The sequence below is a fragment of the Monopterus albus genome, unplaced genomic scaffold, assembly GCF_001952655.1.
Source record: "Monopterus albus unplaced genomic scaffold, M_albus_1.0 scaffold34.1, whole genome shotgun sequence".
In the NCBI taxonomy this organism is placed as follows: Eukaryota; Metazoa; Chordata; class Actinopteri; order Synbranchiformes; family Synbranchidae; genus Monopterus; species Monopterus albus.
In genome coordinates this window covers 4,134,539-4,149,293 of record NW_018127914.1, presented here as the reverse complement: position 1 = coordinate 4,149,293, position 14,755 = coordinate 4,134,539, and the positions used below count along the sequence as shown (strand labels likewise).

Here is a 14,755-nt window from a genome sequence, read left to right as displayed (position 1 = left end):
TTGCACATTGACTGTTGACTGCTGCACATGCTGCTCCCATGCAGCATACATTCTCTGTTATATTTCTTATATATTTTTATTATATTGCTGCATTTGCTGCTTAAAGTGCCTTAGATTTTGTGTTACTTATTTATCTACTTTATATTTCATTTGTATTTTGTGGCATTCATGTGGACGGCAAAGTAAGAATTTCATTGTACAGGGAAACATGTTTCCTAACTGTGCATATGACAAATAAACACTTTGACCATGACCATGTATAGAGGGATATATGTAACCAGATTTCTCTATCTCCATGTAAACACCATATGCCGCACATGATCAAAACTGGGACACTAATTGTCCATGTAAACGCATTCAGAGATGGATTATATTTCTTGGGAATCAAAGCAAATCCAGGCTCTTTGAATGAAAAATGTTTTCAACTGATCTCCCATGCGCACATGCTTACAAGTGTTACCTGTAGTAGTAATCTCTCATCTCCCTCAATGACTGCCTGGTTCCACTGTATGACATCAGAAAATGGCAGCTCCCAACCATTACTCAGCAAAACTGGGATACACGCTGCCTGGACACACACACACACACACACACACACACAAACACATATAAGAATTTAGAGAGTCACAGAGGGAGAGTAAAGTGAAACGAACTGAACAATTCCATATACATCAGCTCTGATCAGCTGCAGTTTGACCGGGTTGCTTGCAGATGAGCTCCCCTCGCTGCCAGCTCTTCTTTGGCAATAAAAAATATAACATTATAAACTGCAGCTGCGTGAATACAAGCCGTATGAGATCAGTCCCAGCTGCTTGGCACTGTGATATCAGACAATACGATCAACGCTTCTGCATGTAAATGTACAGTATGTGCAACTATGTGTGTGTGGGGGCATGTGCAAGATCCCTGTAGGACGGCTGGAATGAGTAATACCTTCTCTCTCTGTTTCTCAGGAAGCCCTGGAGGTTTATTAAGGACTTTCACTCATATACATGCAAACACAGACGTGGCTGACGGGTCTGACTCGGGGTACTAATTAGGTGCGACCACTAATGGGTCATATGCAGGGAAGGTGGTAAACTGGTGGAAAGGAGGAGTGAGAGGATGGGAGGAGAATAAGAAGGAACCAGTTGATATGTGGAGGCATCATGCTTTACTGAAGTTGATTTTTGATGCCTTTTCCCTTCATTCAGTGACGGGTTTTTGATGTTCCACTTTTTTCTTCCTTTTGAACCCCCCTTTGCTCTCTCCCTCTCTGTGCATCTACCGGCTTCTCTTTGCTTTTTCCCCATTTCTCTCCACTGCACTCTCACCCCATCATACTCTCTTCCCCTATCCACTAACTGTGGAGCACTCACTGGAGTGCCGTGTGTTTTTTCTGCCTTTTTTTCTAATTAAACCACCAGAGAACATCACCAGCAACAGCTAGAATGGTGAGGATCAAACGGCCTCTTCTTCCCACCGGGGATTCCATGCTCTTGCATTTCATCTGAAATTAGCACAGCTGAAGGACACTCGAGCAAATAGGGCTTGTATGTGTGTCTGAGTCAGAGTCGGCAGCAGGTTGCAGTGAGGTTGCAGGAAGCCTCCCAGTGTGTTAATCCAAGGCCTCCAAAATTTGAACTGCAGCCCGAGGCCCACATGAGTCTGCTCCCTGTGAGATGAAGCACTCCAAGGGTCAGTTCTGAACATTTTTGGTCCCCTTGCCTGGAGGTAGGGTAATCTAAAAGCCTATGTGCTGTGTATGGTAGTTGTTTTTGGTTTGTTTGCACTGGGAGATGGAGAAGGGGGGGGTTGAGCGAATGTTATTGTGGAGGAATGGGCAAATGTGTGTCTGTTGGAAATCTGGCAGTAAGTTTTCCACCACAGTGGTAATTGCCAGTTCTTTTGTGGGCCCAGCTGGCACTGAAATAAAAAAAAAAAAACACTACAAAAAATAAAAATTAAAAAGTGGCTTCAATGGAAAAGAGAGAGGACAGCAGGGAGAACAGAGTGAGACAGAGAGCGAGACCACGACTGCTGCCTGCTGCCAAGCAGAGTGGGTTCTATGTGGATTTGTCCATTCAGCAGACATCAGCAGTGGGGCAGGCTGCTGCTCCTATGGATGTTTCCGGACCATTCATGTACACACACACACTCAAACACATACACACATACTGTAGCTCCAGAGAGCAGTGCGGTGCGGAGAACACCGTGGCAGCCAGAGAGTTCAGTGTTCTGCAAGTCTAAAAACAGCAACTAGCTTCCTGCACTGGTGTGAGACTGTCGACTTGGGTGGCAGAGAAAGAATTGACTGGTTTAAACTGTTCTCTCACTTCACCGCATGTGGCTTCTTCATTGTTTGTGTACTTGCACATTTCACTGATGGATTTAAAAGAACAATTCCACTGCTTGTGTAGGTGTATACGTGCATCTGCATCTGTTAATGGACCCATTTTAGATTATAATGCCAAGTAAATAGCAAATAAAACTTTTATAGCTAGATCTGCACACAGCACAGTGGGCTGGGGAAAACACTCACAGATGTGACCATTAAGGTGTCAATAACCAATGGGCTGCACGGCTCTGGAACATAAACATTCTGCTTCCTGCACACTTCCTTGTTGACTGAACTGTATATGAGCTGGATCTTATTCAACCAAGGCCGTTTCCTGTAAAAGTGTAATTTGGTTACTTAATAGTGTTATGTAGAGGGTAATGCTGCAGCTAATGATGATTGCAGTGTTGGCATAGAGCATGCAGAGCTTAGCTGTTTGTGTACGTGGGCCTTAGAGAAGCTGGAAAATTACCAAGCACTCAGGCAAGATGCAGGATGGACAACAACATGGTTTTACAAAGAATAGTACTCAAAATTTGGAATTAAGGGCAATATGCTCAGGAATATACTATGGGGTAGTTATGCAACTTTAAACCCTTGAAAACGTGGTTTAAAATCTACAGTTTGTCATCAAATTTTGACTGAAATGTGGCCTGACTTCACCTGTCAGTGGTCATAATGTTATGGCTCATCACTGTAATTTATACAATAAGACATTTACCTGTAAAGACTCCAGGAAGCGGAAGGAGCCCAGCCGCCGACCACGAGGCACCAAGCAGAAGGTGGAGTTGTGGAGGAGCTCCTGGTAATCAAACCTAAAAAAAAAGAGAAGAACAGTTATAATACATGAATCTACTGTATATTATTCATTGGTTTATTGTCTTTTATTATTAGTAAGCAAAGCATATGAAGACAAAACAGCAAATCCATTTCTTCAAGTGAGTACTCAAAAGAAATGATGTGTATAAACATTTTTCCTCTTCACCCAATTCTTGCACAGTTGTCTTGGTAAAAGATAAATGAAGAAGGGAGGTATGGAGGTACAGACTGATGCATGCGAGAGCTGTATAGTTAAGGAAAGTCAAAGCTTTAAAGTGTGAAAGAGCTACACAGTGGTGAGTCTAGGGGGAAAGTTCAAGATGAATCCTTCAGGTTCTATTGTGGAGTCTAACAATTGGTTCAGTACGTACAGTGGAGCTAAGATACCAAACTGGAGAACAGAAGGCTTTTTGGAAAGAAACTGCATTAAAGTACGTATTAGAAACAGAGTGGGGGATATGATCTCATAAATAACCTGCCAGTGTGGCAACACATGCTCCATCTGATATATAATATTAAATATCTGTCACACATAAAATAAACCAGGTTTTTTGTGGCTTTTCATTTCTGATTTTTAGTCATAATGGCTCAGATTATGTGCAGTCATAAATCTTCCAAGTTGTTTTTTCCCTCCACAGACATGCTGGCACCGCTACAGATAGCTACTGTATGTTGGAAACTATATCCATCACTGAGCTCATAACTAAATATGCCTAATCTCTGTTCTCTATTGATTTGCGCTGTAGACAAGATGACCTGAACTCGTGCCAAAGCAAGGAATTTTGAGTGCTCTGCTCCCACTGGTTGGTGCCATACATCACCGGGGTGAGCTCCACCACTCTGTGCTCGTATTTCATACTCGTGCTCTGTAAAAGAGGCCAAATGGAAACTGCTGCATCAAAGCTTTCCTTCATCTGCTGAGTGGAACAGCAGCGAGCCAGTGGTGTAACGGTCTCATGCTAAAGAACGACGCAGTGGAGTAAACACATCAGGAAACAAACAGGCTCTAATGAGTGAGTTCAACCTTCCCCTCAATCTGCTTCTCCTCATCTCATCACTCCACCACACCTCTTCCCCTAGGTCTTATCCTCCTCAGCCCCTAGCTCTCTGCTTGTTTATTTGCAGAAGGAACGACAGTTTAAAATATGTCTGCCATTGACTTACTCAGTCGCTCAGGCATTTATTTAACCTCGCATGAGTGACGAGATGCAGGTCTCTTTCGCTCCCTGGATGAGAAAACTGGGGATTTCATTGCTGATGTTGGCATCGACTAGCATTGCTGCACTCAGTCCTGGACAACAAGATCTGAACGGACGTGCAAGTGTATATTCAATGTGACTGTTTCAAAAACAATGCCAAGCAGATGCACATACATACACAAACACTACTGAAAGGCGGCCTTGTTAGCACCGATTCTGCTCTAACATTCCTCCACCTGTTGATAGCTTTGGCATTGCCACATATATTGTACATGTGTGCGTGGGTGTGTGATGGATCTGTGTGCATCTGCAGCAGTATAAATCTCCAGCACAGATCGCTGATGTAGAATTGAAATGAATCTCCAAGAGGAAATATCTGACATGACAGTTAAAGAGATTTACACACATGTCTTTCTGAGGGATTTTCTGTCCAAGTCTTGTTCGGAGCTTGAGATTTCGGCAAACACGTGCATTTAGTTATGCACAAGTAAATTCATTTGTAGATGAAATCATTACAGCCATACAACCTATCTGTGTATGCATATGCTTGAGCAGACTTAGTAAATAAATGCGTACAAGTGTGGGGCTTTCAATATATTTACCACTAGAGTAAATAGTGTATGTTGTGTTTGTGCATGTTGGTGTGAGAATGGATTAATATTTTTCTGGTAATGTGTGTCTGTGTGTCCAAGTATTATATATGTATAAGCGAGAAGAAAGCCAAAGACAAGGTGCAGTCATCACATGATTATGCATGGCTATGGCTATTTTCAGCATCCTTAACATTAATTTATCACGCTTATCTTGAAACCATCATCGCTATTAAATGTCAGAAATATGATTAATTTATAGCACTCGTACTGAAACCAACTTTACAACGTACATTATTATTAATTTAAGTTCATTACTGATGGTTATTTAAAGGTAATCTTATAAATGAAACTCTTTTTGATTTCAGAAATAAAAATAAAATTGTCCAAACACCCAAACAAACAATGTTTTATACTCATCTTTTATTTCATTTCCCCCTTATCATTTCGCCTGCCTCTATAGAACTATGGTACTGTACATGTATTTTTGTGCACAGGACATTATGCACTGTGTAACAATCCAGGAGCTTTCATCGACAGATTTACGCTGCTTCAGATGCACACAGATCTATCACACATCAACAGGTGGAAGGAAATCACAGCAGAATCAGAGCTAACTGATAAATGTGTTTGTGTTGTGTTACTGTACAGTATATGTAGCGTGCTCAAAGGAAAGATGAGAAGAAAAGGAGGAGAGGGAGGGTGAAGGAGAGACACAGGCAGCCTGTTCATTTGTTGTTGTTGGAAACAAAGTGCAACTAAATGATTTACTTTAAAGAACAATAGAAGACAGATCGGCCAGCTAGAGTGCTGGATTTGCAGAGACACCCCTCTTACATGCAGATACTGTAGGTCTGAGTGGAGAAGCAGGCGCAAGTACCGATATGCAAACAGTTGTTTGAGGGCGTTTCTACATTTGTTTAACTGTGGGAGTGGATATGAGGCTTGTGCACGTGTCCCCTTACACAATAAATGAGATTTATAAAACAGAACCAGAATCTCTAAAGCTAGAAGAGGGTGAACACTGCACTGCTGGTCAGAAACATGACTACAAACGAATGTGACCGTGTATCTGCTGAATGTGTAGGCAACTGTTTTACATATTCATCGTATCAAACATGTCACTGTGTTACAGCTCGTTTCCCCTGCTAGCAGGTTAGGAAGACAGAGCCAGCATGTACTTAGCATTACTGTTTAATACACGAGTTAAAGCAGGAATTGATTATCAATCAGCTATTAGATTATTAGCAATCTTTCTAAAATAGCATTAAGCTCTGGGCACGTGTAGTCAAAAACAAGGTGTATTTAATACTTTGACAGTATCTGTGGTTTGAATACATTTTCAGCTCCTTTGTTTGCTCTTGCTTGCACACAGTATATTTTGTTATGAAAGATTCTGATTTTGTGTACACACATCTGTAGAAGTCACTGTTCTGTGTATTTATGTACATGTATGAGTGTGAGTAGTTGTGTTTGTGTACACACTGTTTCCTCCCAACTTTTCCCCATCACCCAGTCTCTCAGGAAGACAGATATGGTTAAATATTAAACATCCAATATGGAGCCAATCTATGTAGAAGGATAAGATAAGCCAATTGTGTAGTCTCAACACACCATCTCACACACACACACACACACACACACACAGATCTAGGCCTGATGTCTTTATACAGCTATCATCTTTCATATTTTTGTCTCAGGTAGCCACAGTCTCATCCCGAGACATAAACAAAGACACAGGTCAAAGCTTTCTCACACCACCCTGTGTGCATCTCTCTCTCTCTCTCTCTCTCACACACACACACACACACACACACACACATGCATACACACAGTGCACAGCAGGCTCTCTCACCTGATATCAAGGCACTGGACTCAGTGTGACAGGACTATCATCAAAGCTGTGCTTACTAAGGTGGCACCAGTCTGGGTCACCTACTGCATGTTTTGTGTTGTCTGATAAGGAAATCTGCTCCTCCTCCGATCTCCCATCTCCTGATCCCTTTCTCTCACCCACATACCTACTAGCTTCACCCTCTCTGACTTACATCTCTTTCTTCTCACCGTCTATTTCATCTGAACGCTTTTTTTTTGCACCAAACAAAACTGCACTGCACTCACTTCACTATTTCCTCACTACCTCATCCCTTTAGATTCACCCATCCCTCCTGTATACTAAACACTGACTGTTTAATGAATATTGACTCAGTTAAGGTGGAGGGCGAGGGATGGAGGGAAGCTGGAGGTGGAGGCGGGGTAGATGCTCCTTGACTGACAGCAGCTTCTATTCAGCGTGCTTCCTGTAAAGGTCAGGTCAATAGTGTGCGAACGCATTCGACTATCTGTGTGTCTCTGTCCGTAGACAGGTGTCTAACTGACCACGGTTATGGATTAGTCGCCACAGTGCTAACAGGCCACTGTCAGTACTTTCCATTCCTATGCACAGTTCATCGCACACAATAAAAGCTGAATGACAGAAGCGGCTGTCAGCACACACACTAGAAGTGACCCCACATTTTGTCACCTCACATAATTTAAAAGTGTTTTTTTTGCACCAAACAAAACTGCACTTCACTCACTTCAGTTCATGGAGAACTGTTACATTCCAGAGCAAAGTATAACGTCACTAATTTCATATTGTTTGTCAACTGTATGGTAGCAAGATTTGTTGAGTGAAAGGGGGCGAGAAAGACAGTGGGAGAGAAATATGTATGTAACCAGCTGCTGCAGCCTCTGGGACTCAGGAGGGAGGGAGGGAGGGCTGGAAGAGAGGAAGCCACAGAACGACAAGCTCTGGCTGCAGGCAACGGATCACGCACTGAGCTATAACCTACACTAAACATGTCATCAGACAGAAGAAAGGAATGAATGCTGGTTTTCAGTGTAATAAAATCATTATCATGACAATACAGTACTAAACTGTATTCAGTGCATGAGGCCTGACACATGTGAACATCTAACTGTAAAGATTGTAAGGTTTGGGAAGGAAGGAAAAGATGCAAAGAGATAAAAAAAAGAGAGCCAAGGTAAAAGGCAGGAGGCTAAAGAGACAGATCAGATTTCAGTGTGCAGAGAAATGAGGTCTTCTAGTATCCACTTACATTAAACAGAGAGAGAGAGAAACTGAAAGATGGGAGAGATGAGTGTTCGTGCTCATCTCTGCAGGGAGGGTGATGGGGAAGCAGCAGTGCCCATAATCTTCACTGTTCTCCTTTTCTCATCATTCCTTCTTTCTTCATCTTTTCCCCAATTTCAGTAATCTCCATGTCAAGAAAAAAAATGGACTGGAGTTTGTGAGTGTGTGACAAGTCAGCATGAGAAAGAATTAGAGAATGAGATGTTAAATCTGCTCCTGCAGCTGCTGTATGTACACGTAAGTAAGTGTCTTAATAGAGGATAACCAGATAAGCCATCTCCTTCAGTCACTCCTGTTTCTCTTTTTTTAGGTGGACTAAAATTATATACATGTATAAATATCTTGGTTGTGGAACACTAGCTGAATCTTGCTGTGATTAATCAGATCCTATGGTTTTTCACATGAGAGTTTGGTATTTGTGTTTTTGCCTGTGCTCTCCTCATTAGTTTGAAGTCGGCTTGGTGTTTAGTACCGAACTCTGACCTAAAGGAATTGTTCCAGTGTTTACTAGCTTTAATATCATATCATGATCATATATATATATATATATAACTGTAATGTCCTTGTGTGTCATTCCTAATCTTTGCCTCTCCCTTTAGATTTCCACTCTCTAATCTATAATAAAGACATAATATGTCAACACTATGATTTATAAAAACAACTATTCACATCAAGTATTTTTTTTTCCCATTTAGAAATAGCTATGTAACGATACCAAAAACTCACGGTACAATATTGGCGCAATAAAAAAACCATGATACAATATTTATCATGATATTAAGACATGAAAAAATATGAAAAATGCCTTTAACTGAATAATAAATTAGCATCTTTGTATGTTCTTCCTTTGCACTTGCAGTGCTCCTGTTTTCCTTGTTTATTAAAATAAAAGTAGCCACCCATGACCGAAGCTTATCCAAAAACTTGGTGTGAACTATCATTGAATGACTGAACTGTTTGTACAACTGCAAAACAAACAATGCAGCAGTCTGTAGCAGTCCCTTTATGAAATGAAACAGCAGCTGGGTCTTCTAAACAAAACAATTCACACTCACAGAGGAACATCAGTACCCCCAGCACTAACCACTGGGGGCAGTACTGAGCAAATTGCTGCTTGGTGCACCCACATGAGGAAAAGAAGACCCCATAATACAAGTATCTGTTATATCAGAACCAAATTCTGAGACCTGCACACAGTTATATAAGGGAAATAACTATATAATATCCTCGTTGATAGTCTCACAACTGTATTTAGCAAATTGTCAATCGTGATATTGTGAAATTACAAATATTGATATGTCCCTAGAACTAACCCTGCTGTATTCAAAGCTTAAAGGAGACTTTAAAAGTGGAAAAACTGAAGCAGCACAAAACAACTGTTGGCCGGGAACTGGAACCTACAGGTTTTTCTGTCGATATTCTGGTACTGTGACAGGCAGCACTGCTGCAATGCCCTGATTTTGTTCAATTGTGTCTAAACCCTCTTATTCCCTCTGTCCTTCGTGCTCCAGTCATGCCCTCTCTCTCTCTCACACACACACACACACACACACACACACCTTGACATCACCACAGTGTTGAGGATATTACTTTTCCAGCGGGGTTCAGACGTGTGGGCTAACTGCCAGCCTTCTCCAGAAGAAAACAGACAAGGCAGTTATTTCTGTTGCCTCTAGTGCAGTCGGCCTCGCGGTATCAAAAGCCACCATTCCTCCATGTCTCTTTGCTATCTAGCAGCAGACTCACTAATGGATTTTCTGCCATGCAGCTTTGTCTTCCACTGTTACTAGGAGTCATTACTGCTGAGGGCTCGAGTGCCTGGCTAAACAGGAGGGGTTTTTTCTCCCTCTGCATTTAGATGCAGTTGTTTTCCCTGTGTGACATTATATTGAGTTGTTTCCTCTGAAGTGACAATTAAACTCAGCGGTTATAATAACAAATGCTTATTTTTTTATAACCTGCTTTGAAATATGACATGATTTACAAGTTGTTGTTTTTTTTTTTTCTACTTCTGGGCCCTAAAGATATGCATCAAAAACACATTATTCATTAGCAAAGAACATGAAATCTGCACACTGCATGTAGCTTCTAACAAGATGAAACAGCCTGGCTCCATGGGACTCTGCTATAGTATTAATCAGTTAATGGTGGCTTCACATCTTAAATTAATACTAATTACATTACCAGCACAAACACCATCACCTGCAGAGTTGCAACTCAGCTTTTGTCACAAAACACACAAAACACTGCCCTCTAACATTTTCCTGACCGGTTCCACATGCTGTGGTAGTATATTTTATATATTTTAACAAATGACAAAAAGGTGTTTAGGTGTGTATATGATATTTGATGTATTTAAACCAGTATGCTTTTGTTTTTGTTTTTTTTAAACGATACCCAGTCCTGGTTGCTAGGCTGAAAGACACTTATGACAAAGTTAATTGGGCCTGTTTTCGCAAAACCACTTAAGCTGTAACATAATTACAATTGTTACAAATGTGTGTTGTTTGCATATGTGCAGATTTTGTTTTTTGTTACATGTAAAGCTTCATAGCGCTGCACTCCTGCCATCCTCTACTTATTATCCCTGCTGACATTATAGAGGTCCTGAACTCCGTTGAACAAACCACATGTCCAATTTGACTCCTTTATATATTATCTGTTGTTGGTTCTGGACTCAACTGCTCCACTGCATGCACCCTCATCATGTACACAAATACACTGACCACTGGGCACCCTGTCATTACGCACAACCCCTCCTCTGCTGTGTGTTTCTGTGCCCTGGTTTCTCCATGCACACTCACTCGCCTCTTTGTCTCTTTATCCGTTTCTTTCCCTCTGTCTCTTGTGAATTATACAGAGGCTGGAGGACTAAGCTTTCTAATCTGAATGGATACAACCCCATTCTGATCTCTTAATACTGTTACTTATACCTTAGTCCAGCATTTGTACAAAAATACACACACATACAGAGCTACAGAAATATGCATGTAAATAAAACAAGATTCTTTACTTTCAAGGCTTGTAATAGAATGAATTCAAGCACAAAAACGTTGCAGAAATGACAGAACTTTGTCACCATTTTCAACCATTTCCCCTTGAAACTAAAGTGGATGATCTGCTGAAACTGAACTGCTGACACACAAAAGGTTTTTTTTTAACCACAAATTTGTCCTGCATTCATTTAATAACAAGACTGTGGTTTATGAAGATTAAGGCTACATTAAATACTGTATTTTAAGTAGATCCAGACATGCTTATCAAAGTGCTTTTCACTAAATCTATTTAATGTAGCTTTCATTTTGCATAAACCCATGTTTTTTGTGTTGAGCAAAGAACGATTAAAAAGGAGCCAAACAGATCAGACCTTTAGCAAAGAGCCTCTGACAAATGAATACACAAGCAGATTAAAATGTAGGCATTCGTTCTGCAAACCAAGCACACATGCATGCACGCTTATTCTTTTGGCATTAACACAGTGGTCAGCTGTGTGTTGTAGTCACAGAGAGTGTGTGGCAAACCTCATCATGTAGGATTGTTAGTTATATATAGAAATGTGAGCGCAGCTGTCTTTCCATTAGGCTAAAAGCACAGCAGCACAGGAATGTGACCATGAAGTCAGTGGCCCACTTGCCTCTGTATGACAAGATGGAGACAAGGAGGAGAGGGACAGAAAAAGAGATCTCAGCATAGTTGCTGAGAGACCCGAGGAGCCGGAAAAAGGCTGAAAGAAAATGCAAACCAAGGACAGTGGACATAGATGGGTTTGATTTGAAGCACTGTAGGCATCTGTGGGGTTAAGATTAGAGTGAAAGTAAAGGATCAAAAGATAAGGGCAGCATAAAAGGGAAATAACGCCATTCTTCATCAAGTGCTTTGATCAAGTTGGTAAATGATGTGTGCCAAGACAGTGTTGTGGAACAGCCTGAAGACGATGCACTGCAGAACAAATCTCCCAACTTATCAACAAGATAGAATTAGTATTCTGGCAACTGTGTCTGGGCCCCAAAACCCACAATCTCACTGCATGTCAACAGATTTTTGGATCCCTTTGTTCGTGCCAGTGAATCGGATCAACCACGATCAAAACATCATTAATTATTGGCTAATCCTGAGTCACTGCTCCATAGAGGGATGTGTGTTTATATGTAGTTTGACATTTTGGGGAAATATACTTATTTGTTTTCTTGAGTTAGTTAAGTATTTAGTTTAACAGAGTAGTACTGGTGTAACTCTAGACAAGAAAGGGAGTAAGCACATTTCCCAAAATATCAGTGTTTCTTGAGAGGACAAAGAACGAACTAGAAGCAGCTCACACTGTTTTGCCTGCCTGCCTCCTCATGTGCAGTAGGTGTCTGCTGCAAGTCCAGCGTGACTGATCTGAAATCGGGTTCTTTGCCAATAAATATAGAGCCGAGCAAGGCGAGGTGTCTTCCACTTCTCCTGTTTTTCACACCACGCGAGTGCGTAGGACATAGCTGTGCTTTCATTTTCCATTACAGCTGGATATTTCATCCATTATGCCCACGGCAAAGTGAGTGAGGACGAGCGAATAACGGTGGGCCTGAGAAAACACTGAAAATGAGTCTTTCATTATTGTGTTTCATAAGTAATGATGTTTGGAGAGATGGATATAGGAGGGAGGAGAAAGAGGCAAAGAGAGACAGACGTAAGCTGGAAGCGATGAACAAGCGTCACGACGGCCTGTTGGGTGAGACGAGAGAGGAATTATTTATAGTGAATTTACACATCAATGACTGTTCTCTCCCCCCATGATCACATCCAGTGGTGGAAAATTCTCCATTTGTGATCCTGCACGTGTATGTCTGACTGAAAGAAACACTATGCGTTCATGTGTCATGATGTGCGTTTAATTGTTTAACCACAGGAAAAGTGCCAACTAATGTTTTGTTTGTTTCCTTCCTGCATGACAATTATCAGATTTTGGTCTTGGTGATGAAACAAGCCTACTTGCAGCTCACTGGGTAGTCTCCTAATGGCAAAGCCCCACAGGCATATATAGACGCACAGAGGCAGACAAATCCCATCAACAGCACCGCTGTCATCGCTGGACCACCTATGGGCCTTTAAGCCACACAGAACAACAGACATTACATCAGTGACAACAAAGCCGCTTTTGAGAACGTGGTATCCAACACACTGCCATTAAAGCTATTTTAGCTCTGAACAAATACTGCCACACATAGACAAGCAGCTGTGCTAATAGCAATGGATGACACGCCCATACACAGGTGGGGCTACAATAGGTATGGTTGTCATGCGGTGGCTCCTTTTGAAGTCAAACAAGAGGGAACGTTTACAAAGACTACAGGATCATTTGTATGTAGCCATCAGTAATACTGTAGATTTAAAACCTTCCTTTCATGCCCTCACAAAGCCCCTAATAGCTTTTCTGTTAACAGAAAGGCCATGACACTATATGTTCTCAGCCTTCAAATACATATGTAACATTAAAACTCAACCACAGAAGTTTCCAGACTCTGGTTAAACACTAGTCCCACTTATTTTCTACCTTAATGAACATTATGTCACAAGAGATTTATAGTCACCCTGGACAGAGAATGAATCTTGGTTTGAACTTCAGACGGCACTGACCTTAAGTTTTATGACGAAACATAAAAGAGTGGATGGCGTCATCTCTAAATAGAGCCTCTATTCATAAAGTCTGCCCGTTTATCATAAACCTTCACAGTTAAAAAAGCAGGCTTGACTCTTCCACTTGGCTTGTCTAAACTAAAGATAGGAATAGTTATCACTGGTGGGTATCCTACAAAGATGTTGTTTTTTTTTTCTGGAAATGTAAAATGATTATTTCAGTAACAGAACCCATAAAGGTTTAAAGCTGAACTGGTCGGTATTTTTATTGATATTTTGTAATGTGAAAGAATCACTGTTTGTGACAGTTATCATCCAGCTCTCCAGTTTTCCACAGCTAGATGGACCTTTTCAGCCTCACTATTATACAGTTTTGATTCACCTCCACCATGGCCACATTTACATACAGCAACAGCAAAAATAAATAAATAAAAATCTCAGATAAAGCTGTACTGGCAAAGCTGACGAAAATATTTTTTCAGACATTTGCTGAAAACAACTCAAACGAGAGCAAGAGAAGCAACCAAAACTGTGAAGTCAAGTACCTGACAAACAAGATAATGAGTTGAAAGATGCTAAAATGCTTCACAGAGCTGAGGTGAATGGCAGAGTTGGATTAAAATTGATTTGATTGTCACTGTAAGTGACACTTTTCACATTCAATTACTCAATTGATCTATTCTTAATATAAAAAAGTGATTATAGTAAGTTTAAAGTGCAGCCGTCAGATTTATTGTTTTGTCATTTATTTATTTTTTCATTTTAATGTTGTCCACCATGAGTTCAGTCTGTAAAACTGTTGGCATTAAAAAGAGGAAGTTTTGCATCCGATTGTACACGTGTAAAGGATTTAGCATTGATGAATACTTTGCTACTGTTTTCATACTCATCGTCCATGATCCTCTGGTTGCAAAACACCAAAGCATGTGCACTGTAACTGCATAATATTAACCCAGATTATTGCCGGGGGTAGATTGTTATGCATGGTTCAATGGTATTTTGAACATCCTTGAGGAAAAGTATCTGCTGAGACTCCCTGGGGTGAACATAATCTATCTCCGTGATATTTCGTCTTCTA

General features: G+C 40.9%; 1 protein-coding gene across 5 annotated transcripts in view; it reads right to left on the bottom strand.

Annotated features, from left to right (window-relative positions):
• ext1c (exostoses (multiple) 1c) overlaps positions 1–14,755 on the bottom strand; it is a 77,074-nt gene that overhangs the window by 11,485 nt on the left and 50,834 nt on the right. For all 5 annotated transcript variants that reach the window (XM_020597530.1, XM_020597529.1, XM_020597533.1 and 2 more), the window contains exons 3-4: positions 3,039–3,132; positions 461–568 (exon numbers count right to left, since the gene is read on the bottom strand). In XM_020597530.1, the coding sequence (XP_020453186.1) occupies positions 461–568; positions 3,039–3,132 (202 nt within the window). The remainder of the gene's footprint in view (positions 1–460; positions 569–3,038; positions 3,133–14,755) is intronic.